This window comes from Sminthopsis crassicaudata, chromosome X (assembly GCF_048593235.1).
Source record: "Sminthopsis crassicaudata isolate SCR6 chromosome X, ASM4859323v1, whole genome shotgun sequence".
NCBI classification, from domain to species: Eukaryota; Metazoa; Chordata; class Mammalia; order Dasyuromorphia; family Dasyuridae; genus Sminthopsis; species Sminthopsis crassicaudata.
The window spans coordinates 87,432,575-87,454,591 of NC_133623.1; the positions used below are offsets into that span (position 1 = coordinate 87,432,575).

The following is a 22,017-nucleotide window of genomic DNA, read 5'->3' on the forward strand; positions in this document are numbered from 1 at the left end:
AAGGTTTATCTATTTTATTGGCTTTTTCATAAAACCAACTCTTGGTTTTATTTATTAATTCAATAGTTTTTTTACTTTCAATTTTATTGATTTCTCCTTTTAATTTTTGTATTTCGAGTTTAATTTTTGGTTGGGGGTTTATAATTTGGTCTTTTTCTAGCCTTTTAAGTTGTAAGCCCAATTCGTTAATCTTCTCTTTCTCAATTTTCTTCAAATAAGCCTCTAAAGATATAAAATTTCCCCTTATTACTGCTTTAGCTGCATCCCAAAGATTTTGATATGATGTCTCATCATTATCATTATCTTGGGTGAAATTGTTAATTGTTTCTATAATTTGCTCTTTCACCCAGTCATTCTTTAAGATGAGATTATTCAGTTTCCAATTACTTTTTGGTCTATTTACCCCTAACTTTTTACTGAATGTAGCTTTTATTGCATTGTGATCTGAGAAGAAGGCATTTATTATTTCTGCCTTCCTACATTTAATTTTGAGATCTTTATGTCCTAATATATGGTCAATTTTTGTATAGGATCCATGAACTGCTGAGAAGAAAGTATATTCCTTCCTATTGCCATTCAGTTTTCTCCAAAGGTCTATCATACCTAGTTTTTCTAATGTTCTATTTACTTTTTTAATTTCTTTCTTGTTTGTTTTGTGGTTTGATTTGTCTAAATCTGAGAGTGCAAGGTTGAGATCTCCCACTATTATAGTTTTACTGTCTATTTCTTCTTGCAGTTCTCTTAACTTTTCCTTTAGAAAGTTAGATGCTATACCACTTGGTGCATATATGTTTAGTATTGATATGGCTTCATTATTTATGCTACCTTTCAGCAGGATATAGTTTCCTTCCTTATCTTTTTTAACGAGATCTACTTCTGCTTTTGCTTGTTCTGAGATAAGGATAGCTACCCCTGCTTTTTTGGCTTTACCTGAAGCATAATAAGCTCTGTTCCAACCTTTTACCTTTACTCTGTATGTATCTCCCTGCTTTAAGTGTGTTTCCTGTAGACAACATATTGTAGGGTTCTGCTTTTTGATCCAATCTGCTATCCGTCTCCGTTTGATGGGATCGTTCATCCCATTTACATTTACAGTTAAAATTACTAATTCTGTATTTCCTGCCATCGTATTATCCCCAGATTATACTTTTTTCCCTTGACCCCCCTGATCCCCCTCCCCGATATTTAATTTACAGACCCCCCTTGTGACGCGCAACCCTCCCTCTTTTTTTTTTTTTTTTTTTAGGATCCCTCCCCCCTCCCTCCAAGTCCCTTCACTTATTCTCCTTTTCCTTTCCCCTTTTCCTCTCCCCCCTTTTAATGAGGTGAGAGAAAATTCTCTGAAAAACAAATATGTTAATTATTTACTCTTTGAGCCTCTTCTGATGAGAGTAAGATTCACACTATGATTCTCCCCCTCACTAAGTTCCCTCAGATATGGTGTATTTTCTATGTCTCTTCCTGGGATGTAGTTTCCCTCTTTTTATCACTCCTTCCCCTTTTTCTGAACCGACCTCCTTCCCTTTACCACACCCCCCTTTTTTTCTTTTATATCAGTAAAATCAAATTATCCTTGAGTATTTTTTATATACCCACAACAAAGTTACAGTTCTCAAGGGTTCTGTGTACCTTTTTCTGTTTCTCTTCAGTCTTGTGGATGTAGATCAAATTTTTTGTTTAAGTTTGGTTTTTTTCTTAGAAACATATAGAATTCCTCTGTTTCATTGAATGACCATCTTCTTCCATGGAAAAAGATGCTAAACTTAGCTGGGTAGTTCATTCTTGGTTGCAGTCCTTGATCTTTTGCCTTTCGGAATATCAGGTTCCAGGCCCTTCTATCTTTTAATGTGGAGGCAGCCAGATCTTGGGTGACCCTTATTGTGGCACCTTGGTATTTAAATTGTTTTTTTCTAGCTGCTTGCAGGATTTTCTCCTTTGTGTGGTAATTCTGCAGCTTAGCCACAATATTCCGTGGTGTTCTTTTTTTAGGGTCTATTTCAGAAGGAGTTCGATGAATTCTTTCCACATCTACTTTCCCCTCTGTTTCTATTATCTCTGGACAGTTCTCTTTGATAATTTCCTGTAAAATAGAATCTAGGCTCTTTTTTTGGTCATAGTTTTCTGGAAGTCCAATAATCAGCAGATTATCTCTCCTAGATCTATTTTCCAGGTCTATAGATTTTCCCAGTAAGTATTTGACGTTGTTCTCCAGCTTCTCATTTTTTTTGTTTTGTTTGACTGATTCTTGGGTTCTCTGTGAATCATTCATTTCTATTTGTTCCATCCTGACTTTTAAGGAGTTATTTTCTTCTTTCACAGTTTTTAGTTCTTTTTGTAAATGCCCAATTTCGTTTTTAAATGAATTATTTTGCTCTATTGAGTTTTTTTCCATTTCCCTAATTTTTTTTTTGAGAATTATTTTCTTTTTCCAATTCAGAAATTCTATTTTCTTGAGACTTTTTTATCTTTTCCAATTCAGAAATCCTACTTTCCTGTGTTTTTTTTAACCTTTTCTAATTCACTAATTTTGTTTCCCTGCATCTCCTGTGAATTCTTTATTTTTTCCAACTCCAATTTCAGGACATTGTTATTCTCTATCATAACTTCCCTTTCTTTTCCCCATTTTTCTTCGATCTCCCTCAATTTCTTAAGAGCTTCTTCTAGGAGAGAGTTATGTGAGGGGGGGCAGGAATCGTTCCCCTTTAGGTTGTTATCTGATTCTCTGCTGTCAACTTCCTCGGGGTTGGACACCCGCTCTTTCTCTGTATAGAAGGAATCTATGGTTTTTCTAGCTTTTTTGTTCATACTTAAAAAAAATCTTTTGGGGTCTGTCCCTGGGGTAGGAAATTATTTACTTCTTTACCAGCTTCCTCCCAGACCGGATGGATGCAGCGGCTCCTGAGCCTGAGCTAAGAGAGAGCTCTGGGAGAGAGTTCCCCACCCCCTCCCTGGGAGTGCCTCAGAGGTGATTAGCACTACTGTGCTTCGAGGGCGTAGAATAGTGAAGACAGCAAGAAGCCCAGCCTATGTGTCCGGGTGGGGAGTGGGTGTCTGCAGCAGGTGACGTAAGAAGCCCCTGCGCTCAAACTGGAAGTGTCTGCCAGAAACCACGGTCCCTAGTTCAAAGGTTCCGCTTCTCTGGGACTTCCTGGAGCTGAGTTCCACTCCCTCCAGCTAAGCTAGGCAGTGTGTGTTGCCTTGGGCCGTATCCACCCACTTGTCAGTCTCTTAACTATTCTCAGGAGGTAGCTGAGGCCACACCCCCTGGTGCCTGAGTCACCCCCAGGGTCCGGGGAAAATCTAATCTGAGTTTTAAAATATTTTGGCTTTCTCTTCTGAACTGCTAAATAATTAGCAGAGAAGAGCTAACAGCCTGTGCCAGATTCCTTTACCTCAGTGGCTTCTCTGATCCCAGAGCCCCTCCCAGCGCAATGGGCGCAGTGTGCCCCTACCCCACCATCTGTGCTGGTCTTTCTTATTCCTCCCCTGAGAACTGACCTTTCCTGTTGAAACTCCAGATTCTCTTCAGCTGGTAAGTCGTGCTTCCAGTCCTTGTGGTATCTATCAGGCCTGAGCTAATTTTGAGACTTAATTTATCTAATTGGTTGTGAGGGAGTGAGGACGTTCACTGAGTCGTGTGTTTCCTCTCCGCCATCTTGGCTCCGCCCCCTCCCCTCCTTATCTTTATAGCTAAATTACAATGTGTGGGAGCAGAATATTTTTTTCTCACCATTTCTCACATTAGGGATTAACAGGAAAAGTATTATGAGCAGTTATCTCAAGTAAATGTGATGGAGGTGCAGCTTCTAGGAGAAATACTGCAGTAATCCTGATGCCCCAGATTTTAGGAGTGCTGTTATACCAATATGTTTTTCAATGATCCTAAAGTCTCCTGGCTTCAGGAATACAGTCCTAGAAACTCTGATGACTTCCAGATAACAGTCACTGATAACAGCATTTCTGACACAAATGGTGAGGTGCATACTGGACACTCCTCATTTCTACCTCTGGGCCATAAAATTAGTGTATCAGGGACATGAAGAACCAGACCTCTGCCTTTTGCTATAAACTTGTCTTCCTGCTCCTGGTTTTTTGTTAAATCTTTTTGGAACTTAACCCACTTCAGTTGGCATCACAATTACAATAAACTTTGCCCCTTGACTTGGAGATGGGTTTAAGACTGCAAATTCACTTGAGACACATCAAAACACTGGTCTGCAACCCCAACCTTTTGGGAGCTCCTTTTGAAGCCCAAGAAAGGAAAGATAATGAAGTGGAAAAGAGCAGTGTGTTGGTGCCCCATGAGGCTGGGGGAAAAGGAGTCAAAGAGGTTCCTTGGCCGCCCACTGCAGCTATGACCCAGATTAGTGCTGCCCCTAGCCAGGGATTTAGACATTAAAGACTGCCCAATCAGACTCTTCGAGGAGGTTGGTGTAGGTGGGGCTCTGACATGCTGACACAGCCCACAGATAGTTAGGCTTCGATAAACTACCTGGAGATTGGCTGAGGAGTCTGGCCCTAGGGAAGGCAAGCAGTCAGACCAGCAAGGAGGCAGAGGCTGTAGGAGAGAAGAGCCCTTACTTCTGCCAACCCTGAGCACCATGGACGCTCGAAGATGCTTCTTGATTCTGATGCTGCTAATGATCCTGAGTCAGGACCACAATAGGCTGTTGGCTTTCCTTAGATTTAAACGTGGCCGTAAGTAATGGGGGAAATGAGGGGGGAAAACTTCTACCCACTCCTTGGGGAGACTCCTAGAGCTAGGGTGGGGACCGGGGGAAGACTGGGAAAGAACAAATCCAGGTGGGAGGGAACCCCCCAACTCTATTGAAGCTCAGAAAGTTTCCCCAAAGAGATTTTTTCCCCAGAATCAAGCATAGACTAGGAGAGGGGATGATGGTGTTGTGAAAAGGAAGGGGGAGAGGGTGATTACAGAAAGATTTCCTGCCATGCTCTGCCCTAGGGGCATGCCCCAGAATCAAAGAGAAGTGCCTTTTCAAAGAGTCCAGTGCTTGCTTCAGAGACAAGGATTGCAAAGCCACAGAGAGATGTTGCTCATTCAGCTGTAGAATGCAATGCATAAACTCCAGTGAAGGTAAGCAACCTTCCTTCCTTCCTCCCTCCCTCCCTTCCTTCCTTCCTTCCTTCCTTCCTTCCTTCCTTCCTTCCTTCCTTCCTTCCTTCCTTCCTTCCTTCCTTTCCTTCCTTCCTTCCTTCCTTCCTTCCTTCCTTCCTTCCTTCCTTCCTTCCTTCCTTCCTTCCTTCCTTTCCTTCCTTCCTTCCTTCCTTCCTTCCTTCCTTCCTTCCTTCCTTCCTTCCTTCCTTCCTTCCTTCCTTCCTTCCTTCCTTCCTTCCTTCCTTCCTTCCTTCCTTCCTCCCTCCCTCCCTTCAACCAGTCAGCTAGCAGGCATTTATTAAGCACCTACAAAACCCAGAGAGCCTGGATGAGCTCTAGGGATGATAGGAAGTTTATATAAGTGCCTGTCCTCGTGGAGCTCTCTGCAATCTACTGCATAAAACAGAAGCACAGACCCAGAATAAACATTACCGTGAATCCAGGAAATGCCAAATGCTATCTGAGAACCGAGAGAGAAGATGGTTCCAGAAACATCTTCCTAGAAGAGATGGCATGTGAATTGGGCTTGCACATCAGGTGGGAATTTCTAAGGGGAGGGAAAGAGTATCTACTTTTGGCAGTGCCCCCTGCTCTCACCTCTGCAGCAGGATGCCTGCTTCTGCTCATGGCCCCAACCTCACTGCCCCTATCTCTGGCACTGAGAACTACCGGGCTCATGACTTGGTACAGGGACTCTTGGACCTTGGGTTACAATCCGAGGAAGCAGATGTGATGGGAAGGGGCTTGGATAAGGAGGGGGACTCTTGCATCCTGACTCCAGCTCTGGGCTACAGCCTAGCAATGGGAATTTGGGATCACAGACATTGACCCCAGGTGCTCCCAGCTGGACCTGGGAGCCAGGTCTCTGCATTCCCAGCTAAAGACTCTTCCAGATAGTCAGCACTGATGATGTATGAGGATGGGAAGAGGAGGTTGACCCTCAAACTCTTTCCTTGATCTCCCAATTGTCTAATCTCATTTCAGACCCATGTGAGGAGGCTGTCAACATTAAGCCTTGTTCCAACATTTTAACGCGATGGTACTTCAATGCTGAAAACAATACGTGTCACCCCTTCAAGCTCAACTGGTGCAATGAAGGCAAAAACGACTTCCAGTCTCACGATGTTTGCAAGAATACTTGTTTAGCATATGGTAAGGCCAAGGCATTTAGGAGGCAGTAGTGTGTCCAACAACGTGAGCCCGAAACCAGGGGTCCAATTAGGCTCTGATCCTGATTAGTTCCTAATCAACTGGGGCCACTGGGTTGCCTGCCAAAGGTGGGGTTGATCTGGGGTTTGAAGGACACCAGGGAGCCCAGGAGGGAGAAGGGAGGTGGGAGTGCATCCTGGGTATGGAGGGACAGCCAGGAAAGTTGTCCAGATGAATGGTCTTGTCTGAGGAACAGCCAAGAGGAGACCAAAGGTACTGGATCAAAGAGCCCATGGGGGAGTGTCATGTAGAGAAGATGGAAAAGGGAGGGGAGGGGATAGGTTATGAAGGACTTTGAATGCCACACAAAGGAACTGATATTGGATCTTGGAGATGATAGGGAGCCAGGGGAGTTTATTGAGTCCAGGGGTGGGAAGGATGGGGATAATATGGTCTGTACAGTGTGAGCAAAGGCACGAAGATGAAGAAATCAGAATGAACCGACAGTATGTAAAGCTGTGCACATTGCCTGGGACATCCCGTCCATGATCCGGGGGAGAGCGAGATAAGGGTGGACATCTTGCCTGTGGAGGGGTGTGGGTAGGGGGTCTGGAGCCAAGGGGATGAGGTCTTGGAAATGAGAAGTCTGTACTTTCTGCTTTCTTCTAGGACATGGAGTAACAATAAACCGCTTTGATGTGGAAGGTGAATCAATTACTGTGAAAACTTAGAAATATGTCCCTCTGACATGCTTCAGCAATCTCCCTGCTTCACAGAATAGAGCGTCTGAGAGCTACCGGGCAGTTCTGGCGTCATCTTGTCCCCTGCCTACTCCTCCAGAATTTCCTCCCCAACGTCCCACTGCAAGGGCACTTCCAGCCTCTGCCTGAAGGCCTCCAGAGACGAAAAGCTCACTCCCTTCTGAGGCTTCCCCTTCCATTCTTGCATATCAGAAGTTTGATCATATACACAGGGTCCCCCAGAAAGTCAGCCCCAAACCTGGGATTGGACTCCTCACATCCTGACACTTCTTAGAGGTGGGAGCCTGGGCCAGGTGTTTCCCCTTTACTAGTCTTACTTTTCTCATTGGTCACATGGGGGTGGACTTGAGGGCCTCCCAGGTCCCTTCCAGCTCTAATTTGTGAACAACCTCTGTCCAGGATAATCTAAACCCTCCTGAAATTGGGGCAGGAATGCTGACCAAGGCCAATCTTACCCTGTGAGCAGTGATCGTAGGGAGAAAGAGCTCTTCTCTTTGGAGCCCAGGTGGACTGAGGACATATAAACATGGCTCCCCAAGGCCAAAAGGATCATGACGGTCCCCAAACACCCAGTCCTGGGGACTTTCTGTTGTTGTCGAGTCATTTTAGTAGTGTCTGACTCTTCCTAACCCCATTTGGCCTTGTCTTGACAAGAATGGATTTGACATGTCCTTCTCCATCTCATTTTACAGATGAGGAAACTGAGGCAGACAGGGTGAAATGACTTGTCCAGGGTCACACAGCTAGGAAATGTCTAAAACTAGATTAGAACTCAGGCCTTTCTTGAGCTCTCTCCACTGCCCCAGATAGCTATCCAATGTCTGTATGTTGTATGGGAAAGAAGAGAGATTAAAGATTCACTCTATAGCAACTGCTCCTCTTCTTCCCAAGCTACAGGGCAAGGACTAAGTTTGAGGGAGCAGGGCCAAAGGGACAAGTGGGCCAGACATGGCATCGTGAGGTTTCAGAGCTGAAAGGGAACAACTCCCTCCAGTCCCCCCTTCCTCCCCCCCCACACTCACCCACACCACACACTCACATTTTGAACAATGAGAAAGTACGGTCCAAAATCGATTGTGTGATTTGACCCACATCATATAATAAATGGCAGAGGAGAAATGAAGCCAGTACTGCTTGGTACCCAGCCAATGCTCTTTCCTCTATACTACACTGCCTTTCTTGAGTCCTTTAACAATTATGTTTTTCCTAGGTTGATGTACTCTTTTCTTCCTGTGAATAAAACATATTAAAATAAAGCCTTGAATCTTGATTCTTTGTTGCCAGATAAAGAAAAAAGGAAAAAAAGGAATGGGAACTACCACAAGAGTTCCCCAAGATGGTTGAAAAAAATGGAGCAGGGGCAGGGAGAACAAAAATCATTTCTCTCTGTTAGCACAGAAAATGATCTCATGTCCAATAGGCTGAAGTCCTTTGTGCATCCTAATATGGGGACATCCCTCTTGTGACTTTGGTTCTTCAGTTACTGGATTCTCCTGCTGTCTCTAAGAAGCCTGATCTGAACCTGAAAGTCAGCAGCTCTTGTCCCAAGAGAAAACTGCCACATTTCAGAACTTCCATTCCTCAGGCTTGTCCATTACGGACTTTTGGAAAGAAAGTTAAGAGAAAGCAGTTGGGAACTCTTGTGCAGGCTCTGAAGTCTCCCACTGCCACATGTCTCTTCTATCAATCCTCATTACTGAGGGTACTCCTTCTACCAGACCTTCCTTAGAAATACAAGGAAGAGGAGTCTGTGACAAGGAGCCCAGGAGGAGGGTCACCCCCATAGCTCCTTTAATGATGGTAACCATACCGGATTTGGGTTCAACCTGACAATCACTGATAGCCTTCATCTCCAGTTGTCCTACTCCTCCATGGAGCATGAGCATGGGGAGTCTTCTGGGTGGAGGAGGGAAGTGTAGTGAACTCCTTGTGTGAAGGGGAAAGGACAAGGATGTAACAAACTCCCCCAAAGTCTTTCTGGGGGTAGTCACAGATTCCCCCTCACCCCAAGAGACTGACGGGTGCCACCTGACTCTGTAACTGAAAAGGCCAGCTTTTCTGGGGTTCAGGGTCCCTCTTACTCTATACCTTTGATTCCAACAAAATCACTTCAGCTGCCTTGTTGACTTGTCATTGATTTATTCAAATCAAGAACAATTTAGATGTTAGAAAGCACCATATCACACACTCTGCCCTCTGGGAGTAGGAACTGTGCATGGACTCCATGGAGTCTGCAGCATAACAATGAGTGCCCATGACTGAGTAGTATCCCATTCTCCCCAGCTGAGCTACTCAGCAGGGCTGATTCAGAGAAAATCAAGAGGCTGGGGAAAACCCAAGCCCAAGGCACTCAGCACCATGGGATCCCCCAGTTGCACCCTCTTTTTCCCTCTTTTTAAAAAAATTATAGCTTTTTATTTACAAAACATATGCATGGGTAATTTTTCAACATTGACCCTTGCAAAATCTTCTTTTCCAAATTATCCTCTCCTTCCCCCCACTCCCTCCCCTAGATGGTAGGTAGTCCAATACATGTTAAATATGTTAGAATATGTTAAATCCAATATATGTATACATATTTATACAATTATCTTGCTGCACAAGAAAAATTGAATCAAGAAGAAAAAAAAACCTGAGAAAGAAAACAAAGTGCAAACAAACAACAACAGAGTGAAAATATTATGTTTCCACCCTCTTTTTGCTTGAGCTGAGTTTGTACCACACAAGATTTGGCAACTACTGAGAGGGAGGGAGACAGACAGACAGACAAAGACAGAGAAAGAGAGGGATAGAGAGAGATTGTAATACAATATTTAAAAAGACAAAAGATGTGGGCTCAGAGAGGATTCTGGGAAGATGGTGGAGTAGGTAAGTATATTTCAAGCTCTCCAATTTTCCCTCACAAATAAAACAAATTTGTACCTCAGGGAAAACATAGTCTGATAAAAAAAATCAAGAAGACTTCAGCAGGACAGGGGTACTCCTGTTGCAACCCAAGAAGATCTGAAGAACTGGAGCTGGGATTAACCCATTTTAAATTCAAACACCTCCCCATAGCTCCTCAGAAACACCCAGTGGGGAGCTCTGGAGCAAGCTGAGTGTGGCTGGAGCCTCAGCAGGAACCAGAGAGACTTTCATCTCTCGGAGTGTGAGTGGAGTTGGGGATCTGAGTCCGGGACGGGAGTCCAAGCAGACTGAGGGGACCTTTGCTGACTAGGAACACCATGCCCAAGTGTGCTGCCAGGATACATCCAGAAGGAACCATCACTTTTACCAATGCAGAGGCAGGGAGGCAGGGAGGCAGGGAGGCAGGGATGCTGCTGGCTGCAGGAACTTGCAGGAGAATGGGGCTCTTGGTCTGGGGTTCCAGGTCAGAGGGGAGAACTGAAGTGAAGCTAGAGAGACATTATCCCTTCACTGCACAGTTTAGAGGTGTTTACACTAATATGCCTTATTTAAAAAAATAAACATGCAAAGAAAAGTCCAACCATAGAAACGTATTATGGGAACAGGGAAGATCGAAGTTCATCTTCAGAAGGCAATGAAGTAAAAAAAACTTTACCCCTGAGTACAGTGAAATGGTTCCCGGGCACCCCCCAATCAAACACTAAACTTGAAATTTTAAAAATAAAAAGAGATATCAATAAAATTGAAAATAAAAAAGCTTTTGAATTAATAAAACTAAGAGTTGGTTCCATGAAAAAAACAACAAAATAGAAAATAGAAAATTTGATTAGAAAAAGGAAAGAGGAAAATCAAATTGTTAGTCTTAAAAATGAAAAGGAAGAACTTGCCAGTAATAAAGAGGAAATTCCCAACTTTATACCAATAAATTTGATAATTTAAATGAAATGGATAAATACCTTTAAAAATATAGGTTGCCCAGATTAACAGAGGAAAAAGTAACTTTGCATTCTGGAATATAGTATTACAAACTGTCAACACTCTTAGAGAAAAGATTGAATGTCCTATATATTCCTAACTGTGGCTATTTGTTGTATGATTCCTTTCTTTTCATGCTGTTGGCAATAATTTTTGGATCTGTAAACTTCAGATTTTCAATGTAATGTTGCTGGGAGATTTCATTTTGGGGGATCCTTTCTGGGGATAATCTATACATTCTGTCCATTTCTTCTTTGCTTTCTGATTCTAAGAGATATCAATATTTTTGTTTGACTTCTTGAAATGTTATATGTATACTCTTTATCCTAGAATAACTTTCAGGTTGTTCAATCATTCTTAAATTTTCACTCCTTAATTTTTTTATGTCAAAGTATAATTTCATTCTTTAAAAAAAATTTTTAATTTTTTCCATGTATCATTTATCACTTTGTTATACTATGTATTTCATCCCTTCTGTCTTCCAGAGAACTAATTCATATGACCAATAGTATCTGTTAAAGAGTAAACAATTCAAGACAACTGGTTGTAAAATTGAGAAACATCTGAGGGATAGTCTAGGTGTATATTTGGGACTCCAATGTGGCTTCTCAAGCTTCATATTCCAGTGTCCTTGCCATTGGACCATGGCTCCCATCCTGAGCAAAGCATCTCCTTTAAATCTTTTATGTGTGTTTTCTACCTACTGCCTCCAACTAGCTAACCAGATGTGTATATATAAAGAGATACTGTGACCAGAGAAGTTATGTCACTACGTCATTATTGAATTTCTTTGCTGGGTTAGTATAAAATAAACCTGCCATTATTAATTTTCCAGTGAATACTCAGTAGCTTATTTTATCCCAACACTGATGCTGAATTAGGAGATTGCTGGCGCTAAAGGCTCCTCTACCAGCCTGGGCCAAGGGGGATACCCAGACACTTCTGCAGACTGACACTGTTCAAAGGAAGCCTCCTCCTAACTATAGAATTGCAGGGACAAACATATTCCTTTATGTTACATTCACATAGAAGAAAAATCATAACAGCAAGTATATTCATGAAAGAGTTGGGAAAATTGCAAACATTCCTAGGCTGAAAAACTTTGAAGAAGAACAGAATTAAGAAAACAAAATCTGATGTAGGCAGTTCCTTATTTATTCCATTTTGAGTCAAGTTGCATTAGAGTATCAACCATTTGTTGATCACGTACTCAATATTCACTATAATGTTAGGCTATTCAGAATAATAGGGGAGATAAAAATGAGGAAGGAGGGACAATAGGGGCAACAACAATCCTGGGGAAAGTTCTAGAGCTAGAGGGGTTGGCTCTGTTCTCTTTCCTATTTTACTTCATTCCCTTTGAATCACACAGAGCAGTTCGACCCAATTCCTCCTTGAGGATAATAACATTGAATTTGTAGAATGTGAGCATTGCTAAAGGGGGTATGTATTACTTTGCTTAGTGTGGTTCTTTGCATACATTAAGTTCTTCTTAGTAAATACTTTTCATTCAATTATTCATAGCTAGTGATACAGAGCCCCCCTAGAAGAGATGATGGATTTGGGGCTGTTACATAATGAATAGTCTCTACTACTTTGTTTTTCTGGGAAAATATCTAAAGGAAATTTCAAAAACATCAAGAAAACGCAAGTGGGATGAACGCTTGAGAAGATGGAGTTGCCATGCCAACCCCTCAGTGATTATTTTGCAGATTATCAGGTAATTGAAAAAATAAAGGTAGCATGTTCTTAATAAATGAGCACATCACAACCAACTAGCCCATCATTTCCCCACTTACTCACTTAGCCCCATGTCCTGAACCCCAGATCTTGGAAAGAACAGACCTCTTAAGTCACCAGATATGCTTCCAGCCCAGTTTCTACAGATAGCATGGAGAGGAGAAATCATTGAAAAGACAGATCCCACCTTCCTCGTCACCACCAACAGCAACTACTGATCGGTTCTTCCAGGACGCACAAATATACACAAGAGTCCTTGCACTGGCTGCATTCCCCAGACCATCACAGTCATCACTAGGGGATGAACCTCCACAGAGAGCCAGCTCCATTCAACTGCCATCCACTTGCCACTCACAGAGAAGCCAAGCTAAACTAGCTGAAGAAGCAAAGCATCCTGAGCAAGGCCCAGGAGGCAGCCTTAGATCAGAACTCATTATTTGACAAAAACTTCTCAGAAAACTGGAAAATGGAGTGAGAGAAGCTTGGCATTGACTAACCATATACAAAGATAAAGTCAAAAGGGGTAGGATTTTTACATAAAAGGTAATTACATGAGCAAATTGTGAGTACAAGGTAAAGTTTGCCTGTAACATCTATGACTAAAGGAAGCATGTATGACCAAACAGGAGATTTATAAAAAAAAAACCATTATGAAATGCAAAACAGATAATTTTGATTGTGTTGAATTTAAAAGATTTTACACAAATCCAAGCCTTTCAACCAAGATTAGAACAAAGATAGAAAGCTGTGAAACAAATTTTACAGTCTGATAAACGTCTCATTTCTATAGTACATAGGGAAGTGAGGGAAATTGCAAAGCGGTAAGTGGTCAAAGAATACAAACAGGCAATTTTCAGATGAAGAAATTAAAGCCATCTATAGTCATATGACAAGATACTTTAACTATTCATTAGAAAAAAATAAAAATTACTCCAAGGCTGAGATATCAGGTTGGGTAATAAAACAGAAAAGGAAATAAATATTAGAGAGAAGATGGGAAAATTGGAATACCAATGCATTATAGGTGAAATTCTGAAATGATTCAACAATTCTGTAAAGCAATTTGGAACTATGCCCAAAGAAGTATTAAACTGGCCATGCCAGCATGGCAATTTGATCCAGCAATCCCAAAGACATCATAAATAATGGCAGGAGGTACAAAAGAGCCTTTCTACTTCCATCAAAGGGTATTTGATTATGTTCTCCAAAAGTAGAAATTAAGCAAAAGACAATGTCTGAGCCCTTATCTGGCCTTAAACAGAGCAAGGATTTAAAATCAGCAGAGTTACACTGGATACAACTGGTTCTCTATTTGGTACTAGTCATCAGTAAAAGAGAGAAAAGGTTTAGCCTTTCCTAGAATGCTCATACTGAGAAAGCTCATGAATATTGACTTTTCTTCCTCTGGGAAGAGTACAGATTAATTTTAATGATCATGCAATGCATGTGGTATAAGGTGGACATATCAAAAGGCAAATTTGTAACAGGTGAATTTGGAAGTTGTACACTGTAGTATTCTGTCAATGTATAAACAGAGAAAAGACTGGGACAAGTATGAAAAAGACTACTTTTACAGTTGTATAAAAACTTTTTACTTCATCTCTCCCAATTCCAGCAAAGTTATTTCATACCAAAAGGACCCACATATCCAAAAATGTTTATAGCAGCTCTCGTTGTGATGGAAAAGAATTGGAAATTGAGGAGGTGCTCATTAATTCGGGAATGAGTGAATAAAATGTGGTATAGCAATGCTGTGCAAGACTATTGCTATATATGAAATGATGAGCAGATGGATTTTAGAATAATCTGGAAAGACTCATACGATGCTGAGTGAAGTGAGGACCAGGAGATCTTTATACCCAATAACAACAACATTATGCAGATGATCAACTTTGATAGCCTACTACTCAGAAATACAATGATCTAAGAGGCTTATAAGAAATTCATGAAGGAAAATGTGGTCCACTCCCAGTGAAAGAACTATGGAGTCTGAATTCCAATTAAGGAACACAATTTTCACTTTTTTATTGTTGTCATTTTCTTTCTCTTTTTGTTTCCCTTTTGTTCTGATTTTTCTTTTACAATATAATTAATGTGGAAATAGGTTTGATGTATAGGACATGTATAATGTATATTAGATTGATTTCTGTCTTGGAAAGGAGGGAGGGAATGCAGGGAGGAAAAAAGGTGATTGGACACATATAATGTATATTAGATCAATTGCCATTTTAGATAGCTAGGTTGGAACATAGGAAGGGAAAAAGAAATGGAAATAAAAATGTTTTTTAAAAGGTAAATGATGAAAACATATATATATATATACACACACATATATATACATATATATATATATGATAAAATGCAAAATCATTTGTTTCAGGATCAAAACCAACCACAAGCTCTTTTTTTGCTTCCTTTTATTCTCATTATTTAATTTTTCCACAATTTACCTGCTCTCATTCCAAAAGATTCTCCCTCCCAGTACCAAAACGAGGCTTCCCTCCTACTAATTCTCATCCAAACTTAAAGTCCTTTCCTCTTTCTTTGTGGAGAATTAAAAGCCAAATTCTGATGTTCCCTGAGGAAAGCACAGTTTGGTGACTAAAGCTGCTCTGGGAGACATAATTGTATTCTGGAAAGAACTTTGGCTTCCATAGATTCAGAGGACTTGGGTTCAAATGCTGCTTCTGATGCTTATTACTGATGTGAACCTGGGAACAACTTGATGTGATTGGGCCTCAGTTTCTTTTCTTTTGGCCTGGAAGAGATCAGTGAGGTCACCAGAATGCCTGGGATGATGGTTATTCTCTTCCCTGATGCATGTCTCATAGCAAAAGCAACTTTCCTTATGGGTCTTCTTAGTCATACTCTTCTACAGTCAGCATTTAAATTTTCTTTCTTTGGCTCTGGCTCTGTCTGTCCCTGTCTCTGCAACTCTAATTCTTTGTTTTGTTCTTTCTTTGTCAATATATATATATATATATATATATATATATATATATATATATATATATATATATTACTCACCATATCTGTACGTACATAAGTGCTTATTTTCTGATATTGTGTAACTCGTGGTGATTTAGATCTGCTTCCAGCTGGCAGTCCAGAACAAAGTTGGAAAGAAGCCTTCCCCTGCTCCTGGTTCAGGAATTATACTAGAAGCCTGTCAAGAAAGCAGTCTAAGTACCATCTACTAAGTATTTCAGGTATCTTTGGCACTGACCAGTAACCATGGAAACCACTGATTAGAACTAGTTGCTGCTTCCTTGCTAGACACTAAATTTTGCCTCTAGAAAGAGTCTCTTCCACCAAGTTGGTCTGGATGACTACATCTAAATATCCACTGGAAATTGTGTGAGGCTCCCATACCACTTTTTGCTCATTGAACAAGCCAAGGGCAAGCATCCTGGGGTCTAGTTATTGGGATATTTGTCACAGGGGCTTCAATGCTTATTTGCCCCCTTTACGTTTACGGTGATCAAATAATTAACCTCAACAATAATTTTCAATTATTGAGCCAAACCAACTAGCTGCAATTACTTATGCAATGGCAGTGGGTAAGCTCTTCTGGGATTACATCAATTCATCTGTACTACATGGGAAGGGAACAATTCCTTTTGTGTTGTTCATTTATTTCTAAACATCCTCCAAAATTAGGTAGACTATATTTGCCCCCTACATATCCCAGGTATTGCCCAAGGTAAGATGGTGGCAGTAAGAGTTTGATTTCAATTAGCTCTGAAGGAAAAAAAAATGTTTGCAATTATAAGAAGAGATTTTTTTTTTGCTTCCCAAAATGGAAAAATCTCTTGTAAAAACTGTGATCTTAGGGATATATTCTTCCATCAATGACATTCAATGTTTGGAGGACCCTCACAGCTCTGTCTGTCTCTAGGCTGAGGCCAGTTCTAGTGTGGCCAATATATATGTAGTCCAAGGTCCTCCAGGAACAGTGACATTTTGGGTTCCAAAGTTCCTTTCAGCTCTGGCATCCTCTGGTGCTAACATGACTCTGTATCACAGATGTTTTGTGGTCTAGTATCACTTCCAGCTGTGACATTCCATATTCTCTTATTTCGGGGAGCTGGCAGATCTCACATTCTGTGATCTAAGGATTTTTCCAGCCCTGACATCCTGTGATCTCAAGTGAATATCATACCACTTCACAACCATGAGCTCATTTTGAAAGTGAGACGAGAGATAATATAATGCCCTGCCTCAGTCTATATGGTTCCCTCTTCGACAGCATTATGGGATGAAGGGGGAAGGGAGGAAAAAAATTGGAAGACAAGGTTTTGCAAGGGTCAATGTTGAAAATTTATCCATGCATATGTTTTGAAAATAAAACTGTAATAAAAATAATATTTTTAAAAGAATTGCACACATTTAATCTGTATCTGATTGTTTGCTGTCTTGGGAATCTGGAGAGAGGAAGAAAACTTTGGAACACAAGGTTTTGCAGAGGTGAATGGTGAAATATATCTTGCATATATTTGAAGAATAAAATACTATTAAAATAATAATTAAACTCAATCCTGCTTTTCTTTGCAGTCAGTTGCAGGCGACTGTTAAATCTCACCCCCTGGACCTTCCCTTTCCTGTTTTGGGGTCTCAAGCTGCTTTAGCTTTGGGGGTTAGGGGACGGGCTTCTTTATCATCAATGGCTCCATTACTCTCTCAATCTCTAATGGGCCATGGAAGGAAAAGAGGAAGGAGGGGGCGGAGGAAGGGGCCACAGGTAGTGAGTGTGAAACCCAGAAGCAGTCCCTCCTCCCACAGCAGGGAGCATCCTCCTCCAGGGTAACAATGGACAAGTGATGCTCTGCCTGCCCCGCCCAAGAACGAGCCTGGAACTTTCCGACCAATGGTCTGGTTGCCTAGGCTCCCAAAGGTCTTCGAAGTCTGCAGCATCATCATGCCCGTCATAAGCGGCAGCGTTGCCGGGGTAATGGTGAGTGGACAAGAACACCTCATGGCTGGGGGTCAGCGCTCTGGGAGCTGGGGAGGAGGGGCTGGACCCCGCTTTCTCTCCCTTCTTTCCCTTCTGCATGTCTATTCCTCTGTTCTCTAGACCATCCTGCGTCCGTCCTCCTGATTGTCCGTGGTGTCTGCTAACAGCGAGAACTCTCCCTTCCGACCGGCCTGTCCCCGTCACCATCCAGCCAGGCGGCACCACCCCAGGTGACCATTGGCCCAAGCCAAGTGATCCTTCCCCTCCGTCGCCCCGCCCCCTTTCCTTGTCCCGCCATTTCCCCTGCCTCTTCCCTCACCCTTTCCTTTCCCTGCCTCCTTCTCTCATTCCTCCCTGGCCCTCTCCCCTTCCCTTGCCCATCCCACCACGATCTTGACCTTGACCTCGATGATTCTCTGTGGTCTTGACCTCCCTTCTGGGGGGAGAAATCACTCCTCCTAGACTGAGCGTGACTTTTCTCCCTGCAGGACCAAAGATGCCTCCCCTCTATCCTGTGCCTGCTCTCTTTGTCATCCTGCATTTCCTCTTCATTGTCCTTCTCCATTTCCTACCCTTTCTTTTCCTGCTCCCTCTCCTTTTGGTACTGGTTTTCCTACCTCTTCTAGTCCAAGAGTCCGAGGAGGACAGCAAAGTGAAGGACGAGAACTAGTCTGGAACTGCATTAGGTAACTTCCCCCTGTTACTTGTAGATAATAAGCTTTTGTCTGTTTAAGGGACAAGAGAACAGGCCTTGGAAATTGAGATGGGACTGTTAGTGGCTATAAATCCGCATTTACTTGGATTTGAAATGTATTAGCCGTGTGACCCCTAAGCAAGTAACCCTTTGTCCCTCCATCTCAATTTACTCTTCTGTAAAAGGATAATAATAGCATCCACCTCTCAAGTTTGTTGTGATTGTAAAGTGCTTAACACAGGGCCTGGGACTGGGAAGTGCTACATGAAAGTTAACTGCTTTTTTTATTTCTTTAATTAGATGCAGTTCTTTCCTAATGGAAGTCTCTGTATGGAAATTTGAGTGTCATCATTGTAACCTGCCAATGGAGATAAGATGTTCTGTCATGGGGAATGAATTCAACTGAATTGAGAGCACCTCAGGCGGGAGGGTTTAGTTTTAATGATGGGTTTTCCTTCAAATGGTAATGATGTAACGTTGTTTATTATATGGTTATGCTTCGAAATGTTCTCATATTGGAAAATGTGGTCAATTTGGAAACATTGGTAAAATTTTTATAAGCTGCGTTGTTAGAAAAAACAGTCTAGATGTTGTTAGATTAAGAAACAGCTTGTAAAAATGTCCTTCATATTCTAAAGTGCTCTAATTTAAGAACTTATACACTTGCACGTATGCTTATGAATAAAGAGAAATTTCATCTTCAGTTGTTTGCCTCTTGCTTACAAAAATATGAGACTGTTAACCACGTTATTTGGAGATACTGTTAAATGTTAAGGCCTATGAAATGTTTACAGGGGTGTTTTTATTTATTTTTAAATTAATTTTATAATTATAATTTTTTAACAATACATATGCATGAGTAATTTTTTACAACATTATCCATTATATTCATTTTTCCAAATTTCCCCCTCCCTCCCTTTACTCCCTCCCATAGATGACAGACAATCCCATACATATTAAATGTGTTACAGTATATGTGTGTAAATACCTATATACAATATATGTGTGTAAAACCAAATTTCTTGTTGCACGGTAAGAAGTGGATTCCGAAGGTATAAGTAACTTGAGTAGAAAGACAGTAGTGCAAACAGTTTACATTCATTTCCCAGTGTTCCTTCTCTGGGTGTAGCTGTTTCTGTCCATCATTGATCAACTGGAAGTGAATTAGATCTTCTTTATATTGAAGATTTCCACTTCAATCAGAATACATCTTCATACAGTATTGTTGTTGAAGTGTATAGTGATCTTCTGGTTCTGCTCGTTTCACTCAGCATCAGTTGATGTAAATATCCCCAAGCCTCTCTGTATTCCTCCTGTTGGTCATTTCTTATAGAACAATAATATTCCATAACATTCATATACCATAATTTACCCAAGCATTCTCCAATGGATGGGCATCCATTCATTTTCCAGTTTCTAGCCACTACAAAAAGGGCTGCCACAAACATTTTGGCACATACAGGTCCCTTTCCCTTCTTTAGTATTTCCTTGGGATATAAGCCCAGTCATAGCACTGCTGGATCAAAGGGTATGCACAGTTTGATAACTTTTTGGGCATAATTCCAGATTGCTCTCCAGAATGGTTGGATTCTTTCACAACTCTACCGACAATGTATCAGTGTCCCAGTTTTCCCACAGCCCCTCCAACATTCATCATTTTTTGTTCCTGTCATCTTAGCCAATCTGACAGGTGTGTAATGATATCTCAGAGTTGTCTTAATTTGCATTTCTCTGATCAGTAGTGATTTGGAACACTCTTTCATATGAGTGGAAATAGTTTCAATTTCATCATCTGAGAATTGTCTGTTCATATCCTTTGACCATTTATCAATTGGAGAATGGTTTGATTTCTTATACATTAGAGTCAGTTCTCTATATATTTTGGAAATGAGGCCTTTATCAGAACCTTTAACTGTAAAAATATTTTCCCAACTTGTTACTTCCCTTCTAATCTTGTTTGCATTAGTTTTGTTTATACAAAAGCATTTTAATTTGATGTAATCAAAATCTTCTATTATGTGATCAATAATGATCTCTAGTTCTCCTTTGGCCATAAATTCCTTCCTCCTCCACAGGTCTGAGAGGTAGACTATCCTCTGTTCCTCTAATCTATTTATGATTTCATTCTTTATGCCTAAATCATGGACCCATCTTGATCTTATCTTGATATTTGGTGTTAAGTGTGGGTCCATATCTAATTTCTGCCATACTAATTTTCAGTTTCAGTCAGCTCTACAACCCCTCTCAGCATGAAGAAGCTTCAGAAGATTGAGACCTTCATCCCTTTCCCAAATGAATTTGGGGTTAACTGTTTGAGGGAGGAGGAGATGAAGTGAGTGAACTCTGTAAAATTATGTAAAATCACAGAAACCATGTACCCTTTGATCTATAGACTCCAAATGGTCTAACATCCTCTCAGAGTGTGATAAGCTGTGCCATTCAAGAGCAAATCAGACTCCAATTGATCTTTCAGGAAGTCACAATCCCAGGAAAGATTTCACATTCAGTTGAGAATTGTCTCACTTCCTCTAGGCTTAGTCATAAAATATGTCTTCTGGAAACTGATACTTTGCAGATCCTTCTCCACTGAGAAAGATATGCCTGCTAAGAGAATGCCTCTTGGTGATTTTTAAACAATAAAGCCTCTTCTTTTGCCACAACCTCTGGGATTAGCGAATTCTTTCTCTTCCAAACTTGTGTCTCCGAGCAGACAGAACCTCACTCATTCGTTACCAGACCTCATCAAATGTAATAAGTATTTATGAATAAAATAAGGAAAAAATCAATTCTCTCAGTCAGAAGAAGCTATTTCTATGTAGCAAAGCTTGATTGGATTTGGTATAATGGTATATAGAGCCAGCACCACTACCAAAGTCAATGACTACAGCTATAGCTATAGTAATCAAATTACTATCTGATTTTGTGTACTCTCAACATTTTTTTCTTATTGGCCCTAGACAAGGCAGTTAGGTGGTACAGTGCACAGAACACTGGGTTTGGAGCCAGGAATATCTGAGTCCAAGTCTAGCCTTAGACACGTAGATACTTGGCAAGTAGTTAAACCTTATTTGTGTCAAAGCCTCATCTGTAAAATGGAAACAGGCTGGAGAAGGAAATAAAAAACCACTCCAGTGTCTTTCTAAAAAAATCCCATTGTGTCACATAAACTTTACTGTCAATGATTGACTAAAGAACAGTAACTCTGGACAAGTATTTATCTTACTACCTTGTTTCGTGTTTGTCTGGGGGGTTTTAATTTGTTCCTTTTCTAGCATTTTTAGTTGTAAGCCCAATTCGTTGACCTTCTCTTTCTCTATTTTATGCAAGTAGGCCTCTAGAAATATAAAACTTCCCCTTATTACTGCTTTGGCTGTATCCCACACATTTTGGTATGATGTCTCATTATTGTCATTTTCTTGGGTGAAGTTATTAATTATGTCTATGATTTGCTGTTTCACCCAATCATTCTTTAGTATGAGATTATTTAGTTTCCAATTATTTTTTGGTCTATTTTTCCCCTAGCTTTTTATTGAATGTAATTTTCATTGCATTGTGGTCTGAAAAGGATGCATTTACTATTTCTGCCCTACTGCATTTGATTTTGGGGTTTTTATGTCCTAGTATATGATCAATTTTTGTATAGGTTCCATGAACTGCTGAGAAGAAAGTGTACTTCTTTCTGTCTCCATTTAGCTTTCTCCAAAGATCTATCATATCAAAC

At 40.9% G+C, this 22,017-nt stretch overlaps 1 protein-coding gene and 2 long non-coding RNA genes across 10 annotated transcripts in view; all 3 read left to right on the forward strand.

Moving 5' to 3' along the window:
• The window catches only part of LOC141548957 (uncharacterized), a 1,406,018-nt gene that overhangs the window by 900,521 nt on the left and 483,480 nt on the right, over positions 1 to 22,017 (forward strand). The gene's annotated exons all lie outside the window — the stretch shown is intronic.
• On the forward strand, positions 4,495 to 7,594 carry LOC141548653 (eppin-like). Its single transcript, XM_074277673.1, has 4 exons — positions 4,495 to 4,698; positions 4,964 to 5,095; positions 6,101 to 6,268; positions 6,935 to 7,594. Exons 1-4 carry the CDS (start codon positions 4,602 to 4,604, stop codon positions 6,994 to 6,996), a joined length of 459 nt encoding a protein of 152 aa, XP_074133774.1. The 5' UTR covers positions 4,495 to 4,601; the 3' UTR covers positions 6,997 to 7,594.
• On the forward strand, positions 17,601 to 18,999 carry LOC141548989 (uncharacterized). The gene is made up of 3 exons (XR_012484219.1): positions 17,601 to 17,832; positions 18,091 to 18,288; positions 18,597 to 18,999. It is a non-coding gene; the product is annotated as an uncharacterized LOC141548989 (long non-coding RNA).